General features: G+C 48.1%; 1 protein-coding gene across 1 annotated transcript in view; it reads left to right on the top strand.

The window, feature by feature from the left end:
- OBSL1 (obscurin-like 1) overlaps nucleotides 1-8,393 on the top strand; it is a gene marked incomplete at its 3' end in the record, with an annotated part of 37,977 nt that overhangs the window by 5,316 nt on the left and 24,268 nt on the right. The window contains exon 2 of the mRNA XM_015414505.1: nucleotides 2,579-3,647. Within this exon, the coding sequence (XP_015269991.1) occupies nucleotides 2,615-3,647 (1,033 nt within the window). The remainder of the gene's footprint in view (nucleotides 1-2,578; nucleotides 3,648-8,393) is intronic.

The following is an 8,393-nucleotide window of genomic DNA, read 5'->3' on the forward strand; positions in this document are numbered from 1 at the left end:
CACAGCCTGTGTTCCCTTTTATCAACCTGACTGAGACTAGCTTTCCACCGCTTAAAAGAATTCTTTTTACCTTTTACAGCTTCCAATTACTTTGTTTGTTAACCATGCAGGCTTTTTTCTATACCTATTTGCAGGGGTCATTTTGTAGAAAAAGAGTTGCAGGAGCTCATTAGCATAACTCATTAGCATAACTTATTTGCATATGTCACACCCCCTGACATCACCGGAAGTGTGTCAGAAGGCAACACCGACTGCAACTTACCTGGCTGCTTCTTGCTCCTCGTGGCCAGGGGCTGCTGGGAGCAGGGGGCGGGGCTTGTTGCATGTGCCCGCCCCCTGGGCTCTTTACTGCCAGAGCTCTGCTCCTGTGCGCTCCTGCAGGAAATGACCCCTGCCTATTTGTGCCTTTCCTAACCTGCGATATATATTTTTTCTGAGCTTCTAGGATTGTAATTTTAAATATTCTCCAAGCTTCCCCAATGGTTTTTGACCCTTTCTACTTTTCCTTTCAGTTTCTTCCTCACATGTCCCCTCATATCAGAGAAGTTACCCCCTTTAAAGTTCAAAGTGGTTGTGTCAGTCTTTTTGGGCAACTCCCTATTTATACAACTGTTCCCAAGTGGTACAATCACTTTTACATCTCTCACCAGGTCTTGGGCGTTACTTAGGACCACCTCTCCCCTAATAGGTTCTGTGACCATCTGTTCCATAGCACAGTCACTGAGACTGTCTAGAAACTCAATCAATTTTTCCCGACTTGAACACATATTGACTCAATCAGTGTGTGGGTAGTTAAAATCACCTATTACAACACAGTTATTTCGTCTGGCCGCTATCTTTAATTCATTCATCATTTTATAATCCTCCTCCATCTTTTGATCAGGTGGATGATAACAAACTCTCAGTGTTAAGCTTCCTTTTGGGCCCACTATTTCAACCCATAGCATACATGACTATAAACAAAAGTAGACACAAATAGTTCCACACCACAGTTCCTGCGCTACGGGGCACTGGCACACAACATTTCAGAGGCCAGCTCAGAGGATTTCTGCTTCACCTCACAAACAATGGAGAATGGGAGTGCCTCATTCTGAGGCCCACAGAATTGGATCCCCTCGTCCAATCTTTTTGAAACTTAGCTTTTTTTTTTAGGGGAGGCACCAGCAGCTATGAGGGGAGGCACCAGCAGCTATGAGGGGGGCGAGATGTCAGTTGACACCGCCATGGGATGTCTAATGTGCTGGAATGTGTGAGCTGTGCGCTTGCGCTTCGCCACCCCCCTTTCCCCTGCAGCTGTCTTCTCCCTGTTGCCTTGTTATCTCTCCGTGGCCTTGAGCACCTGGTTTCTCTGCCCTGCCTCCTTTGCCAGTCTCCCGCCCTCACTGGGTCCGTTAGCGTTTCCCCGCGCTTGCAGGTGTTTGCTCATTGGCCTCTGCTCATCAGGGGGTCATATACAAATGGGTTATAACTGTTTTGCCCGCTCATCTTATGTTATTCCTAACACAGAAGTTCATGGAGTGTCCTCTGCTCTGATCAATAAACTGAACCTGATTAGGTCCTGTGTGTGATTCTCCATTATAGCCTATGGGGCCCATTGACTATAATAGTCCCCATAGGCTATAATTGAGCCAGGAAATTTTTTTTTTTGCACTCCCCTATTATGCTTTTCAGTATGATTTGTAAGCTGCCTTGAGTCTCAGGGGGAAGTGGGATATAAATATTTGAATAAATAAGTACTTTGGGCAGGTTGATAACATTTAAACAACGTCCGGTTTGTTAGGTTAGGTAGGATTCTGACAGTGATTGTTCTTTCTCTGTTATACTTGACTGGTAATGCTGGTTGTCATATTTCACTAAAAAACCCAAAATAGACTGCAAGAGTCACACACACCCCGCCCCAGTACTGGTATGTTTTCTAAGGGTCAGCGCAGGGCAAAGGTCTACCAGGTCTCTGGAGGACAGATCTACCAGTATAGTAGACTGGGGTGGGTAGACCTGTTTTCTGGAGGTCAGATCTACAAATATAGTAGACTGGGATGTGTAGACCTATTCTACGGAGGCCTAGTCTAGCCCTGTAGAGGACAACATTTTGTGTAATGAAATTTGACTTGATTCTGTTTTCTCTTATAATGTTTAAATTATTTTTAAAATATAGTTTAAAAGAATTCATTCTGATATTTTTACAAGGTTATGGGAAAATCTTCTAAAAATAATATATGAAATAGTTAAATGTAGACCTGCTCAGAACTTTAATGCTACTAGCTTTTTTTTGCTTACGAGGTAGAATTTTGCTCACAACACTGTGGCGCTTAGAGGGAACATTGTTCCACTCCACTGCAAAGCTATCAAAAATGGATTTAGCAGTGGTTTGAAAAAAAATAGTTGTGAGATGGTGCACAGAGAAGTGCTCACACCTCACCATACCACTTTCCTATATTACACATTAAGCAGCAAATCTCTTCACTCTACCATTCCAATGTGGTTGTGTGAATTAGTTCCCAGAGAAGGATTTTGTTCTCAAATGTCAACTATGTGTGCAGTTCTAGCTATAATGCTTTCTTGATCTGACTCTCTGTAGGTCCCTGGCCTCAGTTACGTCGTGACCAGTCCAGTAATGGATGCCTTCGGAGGAGCTCCCCGATTTCTCGCCTACCCTCGCACTTCTACAGTGCAAAGTGGTACCAATGCAATACTGAAATGGCAGGTGGCTGGTGAGCCACGCCCCAGCATTGCCTGGGAGAAGGATGGCTCTGCGCTGGAGTTGCCGTCAGGCCGGATGTTTGTGAAGGCTGATGGAGATGCATACAGCCTCCTGGTCTCTCGGGCTGGCCCAGCAGACAGTGGACGCTATGTGTGCAAAGCCAAGAACACTGTGGGAGAAACCTATGCAGCTGCCACCCTCAAAGTGGAGACAGTAGAACTGCAACCCCCGGGAGATCCGGACACCCAGCCTCCAGTCTTCCTGAGCAGGCCCGTCTCAGCACGGGTAACCCGGGGAGAGGATGTGACGTTTGCTTGCAGGGTCTCGGGGCAGCTTGAGTGGGAAAAGGATGGCCATAAGCTGAGAGACATCTTTGAGAGCAGCCATTACAAAGTGAGTGCGGAGCCTGGCGACTGGCATTCCCTGCACATCTACAACACCCGCCTCCCAGACGCAGGGGTCTACGTCTGCCGCGCACGGGACCGCTTGGGAGAGGCTGTGGCTGCAGCAGTGCTCCTGGTGGACTCATGTGTGCCCCATGACGGCCCGCTTCAGAATGCACCCCAGAACTGTCATTTCAAGAAGCAGCCAGAGGTACATGATGATAAGCCGCAGAGACATCGCCCTGGGCAGAATGTGATACCGGAAGCCAGGCAGAACGGAGAAGTGTTTCCAAGCCTACCCACCAAGAAGGCCTTTACTGTGAATGAAGGGAAGCATGCAAAGTTTCGTTGCTATGTAACCGGCAAGCCCAAGCCAGAGATAGTCTGGCAGAAGGATGGGAAGGTGCTGTCCCCCGGAAGGAGGCACCTGCTCTATGAAGACAGGGAAGGCTACTTTATCCTCAAGGTGCTTTACTGCACAGCAAGGGACTGTGGGCTCTATGTGTGCACAGCCTGCAATACGGCTGGCCATACGCTAAGCGCGGTGCGCCTCCATGTCAAAGGTACCCCCCTCCCCTAGGGAGGAAAGACAAGTGTTGTGCATGTGTGTGGGAGGCTGGGTGTCAGCCATCCCTTGGAGGGAATGACATGGGTTGGGGACAGTTACTCTTTGACAGAAGAATGAAGACACATGGTCATGCTGGAGTATAAAACTTGAAGAACTGCAGGACAGAGAGAGTACCTTTCTTATTAAAGGTTCCCTTGCTCGAAAGCCAGTCGAATCCGACTCTAGGGTTGCGGTGCTCATCTCCGTTTCAAAGCCGAAGAGCCAGCGCTGTCCGAAGACGTTTCCGTGGTCATGTGGCCGGCATGACTAAACACCAAGGCGCACGGAACGCTGTTACCTTCCCACCGAAGTGGTCCCTATTTATCTACTTGCAATTTCTTGCTTTCGAACTGCTAGGTTGGCAGGAGCTGGAACTAGAGACAGGAGCTCACCCTGTCTTGCGGCACCCGGGTCTTGAACCGCTGAACTACTGACCTTCCACAGCCTGCAGTTCAGTGTCTTAACCACTTCTTATTACTAGATTGCATATTATCCACAGGGATGAAAGTATAGAAGCTTGGCCAATCCACTGAGAACCCAAGGAGACAGTTGCTCCAGGACAGAATGTTACCGTGTTTATTACTTAAATGGAAGTCATGATCAGGGCTATTTTTGGGCAGGAACGCACAGGAACGGCGTTCCGGCTGGCTCCCGAGTTGGCCACGCCCAGCAGGAACGCATTAGGATTGGCTACATTAGGGGTGTGTGGCCTAACATGCAAAGGAGTCCCTGCTACAAAAAAAGGCCCTGGGTTTTGACAACAAACAAGGTAAACAGAATAAGAAGCAAAAGGTGGGTGTGGCTGGATGACCACACTTCTGGTAACATGGGGTTGCGGCCTAATATGCTAATGAGCTGTGCTGTCAGGGGTGTGGCCTAATAGGCTAATGAGTTCCTGTTGTTGGGTGTGGCCTATTATGCTAATGAGTTCCTGCTGGGCTTTTTCTACAAAAAGAGCCCTGGTCATGATACAATAATGAGGCACAAGCGCCAGAGCTGGAAGTCTGCTCGTGAGAATAAGAACAGGCTAGGAACAATGCTCCCTCTAAGCTGTGGAGTCTTGTGAGCAAAAATTCTATTTTCTGAGCTACCAGCATTAAAGTTGTGAGTCGGTGATTTGCCGGCTGCATAAATTAGTTTGCTCTGGAGCCAACCTTCCTGAGCTAAGACAAAAATGTGTGAGCCGGAGGCTAAAAAACGGTAAGCTAGCTCACACTAACTCAGCTTAGGGGGAACACGGGCTAGGAAGTATTCCTACGGAACTGGCCACTAGGAAGTCTTTGAGTCCTGAGAGCCAGCAGCAGCCAGCTTGTGCTGTGGAAGAATGGTAAAGCTAGCAACCAGACTCTTGCTTGCTGACAGTTGTCTGCCGAGGTGCCTGGGTGACTCTTCTGGTACATTCCAGAGGGTTTTGCCAGGAATGGAAAATATTTGCCACTTGCCAGTGACAGTGCCCATGAAGTGCTGAGTGGTTTGGGCATTCAGCCAGGTGCCAGTGCAGGTGCAAAGTATAAGGCTAGTCAGGAACAGTGTTCCCTCTAAGCTGAGTTAGTGTGAGCTAGCTCACAGTTTTTTAGCCTCCAGCTCACACATTTTTGTCTTAGCTGAGGAAGGATGGCTCCAGAGCAAACATTATGTAGTAGCCAAATCACTCACTCACAACTTTAATGCCAGTAGCTCACAAAGTAGAATTTTTGCTCACAAGACTCCACAGCTTAGAGGAAGCATTGGTCAGGAAATGTTTCCTATCTCAGGAGAGGGGTGTATGGCATGAGGGGCAGGCACCTGTAAAGAAAGTTTTATAGAATCATAGAATCAGAGTTGCAAGGGACCTCCAGGGTCATGTAGTCCAACCCCCTGCACAAGGCAGGATATTCACAAATACCTCGCCCCCACACACACCCCGTGACCACTGTTCCACACCCAGAAGATGACAAAAGTCCTCCAGGATCTCCAGCCAAACTGGCCTGGAGAAAAATTGTTCCCTGACCCCCAAAGTGGCAATCAGCATTTCCCTGGGTATGTAAGAAAGGGCCACAAGAACTAAGCACTGAGGCAACCCTTCCTGACCTCCCTCTCACGATCTGCCTAAATTCACAGAATCCACATTGCTGTCAGATGGCCATCTAGCCTCTGTTTGAAAACCTCCAAAGAAGGGGAGCCCACCACTTCCTGAGGAAGCCTGTTCCACTGAGGAACTGCTCTAACCGTCAGGAAGTTAGATCATGAAAGGGAGGGCAGGAAGGGATGAACCAGTGCCAGTGCTCGGCTCTCGTGGCCCTTTCTTACATGCCCAGGATGATGCTGATTGCCATTTGGGGGCAGGAAAGAATTTAACTCTGGGCCAGATTGGCCAAGGATCCTGGAGGTTATTTGCCTTCTTCTGGACATAGAGCAGGAGTCACTGGGGGAATGAGGGGGTGGGAGGTAGTTGTGAATTTCCTGCATTGTGCAAGGGGTTGGACTAGATGACCCTTTAGATCCCTTCCAGCTCTGTGTTTTGAAAGGCAAGACTGTTATGCCTCAGTAAACTAGAATCATGGGTTTAACGCAGTCTCCACGTTGTGCTGATCCTACCACTTCAAACCTGTTCAGCTCTGGTCTCATTGGCTTTATAGATATTACCTTGTTTCCCTAAGTCACTGCTAGATCCTTTTCGCACATACTACTGCCAAGGCAAGTCTCCCCCAACCTACAATTATGCATTTGATTTTGGTAGGAAGAGACTCCTCGTATTGCGGAGAACCATGGCTCAGAACGTGAGACCTAACTTAATACAAACAGATGATCAATGAGGTGGTAAACATTCTTTCTGGATTGTACCACCAAACGCATGCAGGGTTCACATATCTCTGAGTGATCCTCCATGTAAGCTGGGCTCGCCAGACTCCAGGTGGGGCCTGGAGACCTCTTCCCCTGGAGGAAACGGCTGCTGTGGAAGGTGGACTGTATGGCATCATACCCCCTCCCCAGACCCCGACCTCCGCAGACTCTACCCCAGGAATTTCCCAACCCAGAGGTGGTAACCCTATATCTTTATTCACAGGGCTTTTTTTTGTAGAAAAAGCCCAGCAGGAACTCATTAGCACAATAGGTCACACCCAACAGCAGGAACTCATTAGCATAGTAGGCCACACCCCAATAGCACAGTTCATTGGCATATTAGGCCACACCCCATGTCACCAGAAGTGTGGTCATCCAGCCACACCCACCTTTCCCTTCTTATTCTGTTTACCTTGTTTGTTGTCAAAACCCAGGGCCTTTTTTTGGAGCAGGAACTCATTTGCATGTTAGGTCACACACCCCTAAGGTAGCCAATCCTAATGAGTGTCTGCTGTTAGGTGTGGCCTGTTATGCTAATGAGTTCCTGATGGGCGTGGCCAACTCCGGAGCCAGCCGGAACTCCGTTCCTGTGCGTTCCTGCCCGAAAATAGCCCTGCTTATTCACACAAAATTACTTATGGGGGGAAAAGAGAGAGAGAGAGAGAGAAATGCTATCATGTGACTCCTTCCTCTCAAAGAGTCTGAAGTGTTAGAGACACTGTAGATACAGTTTCACCCCTTTTCCTGCTGTTTAGGTATAGCCTTGGTCTCTGAGGCAAGCGTGTGTTAAAGGTAACATGCTGTGTCAGAGTCAACAACAGGCAATTCTGCCAGTGCTGGAGTCTGGGGGTATTCAAGAGTCTGCTCACTCCTTGGGCATAGCTTTTAGTACACTGATTACGGAAGCTCATATTCTTTGCTACGTTCCATAACATATGTCATGTGTTCATCAAAGGGAACAAGAGAGAGAGGGTGTTTGGCTAAAACAAGGCAAAGGGAACATTTGGCACATATGGTTTGGCCTATTGGAGGCATGGACTCAAAGCCCTTTCCCACTCCAGGATGAGGCTGAGACAGGATTCCATGGATTTGCCTGAAGGTTCAGAGGAGAGCAAGAGTGCTGATAAAGGGTCTGGAATGCTGCTGGGCCGGGGAGGGAGACAAGAGGAAAGCTTGTTTAGCCTGGAGAGGAGAAGCTGGGGGGTGGAGACGTGATAACAGGTATCAGTTATATGTCATAGGCTGCTGTGTATAGGAAGAAAACCAACCGTTCTGTGAACTCTCAGTAGGTGAGGGGGGAATTGGGCTTTACGCAAAAGTGAGAGATTAAATACCAAGGAAGATTTTTCTATCTGTAAGAATCGCCATGCATTAGAACATGTTACTCAGGGAGCTTGGAGTGCATGCATTCACTGGAACCTTCTAAAAATAGGCAAAACATTTGTCATTACAAGAGCCTGAGTGGATGAAGGCTGGAAGGGAAAATTTCCCTAGGAAGGAGCAGGGGATAGTAACAGTGATGAAACTACGTTCTCAAGCGGAGGCTGTTGCAGGGCTCTCTTTCGGCTCTGCTCCTGCAGAGTGCAGGGGGGTGGACTAGATGACCTGCAAGGTCCCTTCCAACTCTAACATGCTGTGATTCTATGATACATGGGCAGAGGCAAGAACTGGGCCCAAAGTGGCCCGTTGAAATATTGAATAAGGAGTATTCGTGTAGTTCTAGCCAAAAGAGGAAGACACAGCAAGGAGGGTTATCTAACGCCTGGACCACACAGAGAACAGATGAGGTAGAAAACCTGTATTTCATTGTATGTACATCCCTTCAGATTGGAGGACTGGGTGACTGAATCCTCTCCCATATAAAAAACTCCCTGCATAT

This window comes from Gekko japonicus, unplaced genomic scaffold (assembly GCF_001447785.1).
Source record: "Gekko japonicus isolate JY-2015 unplaced genomic scaffold, Gekko_japonicus_V1.1 scaffold446, whole genome shotgun sequence".
NCBI lineage: Eukaryota > Metazoa > Chordata > Lepidosauria > Squamata > Gekkonidae > Gekko > Gekko japonicus.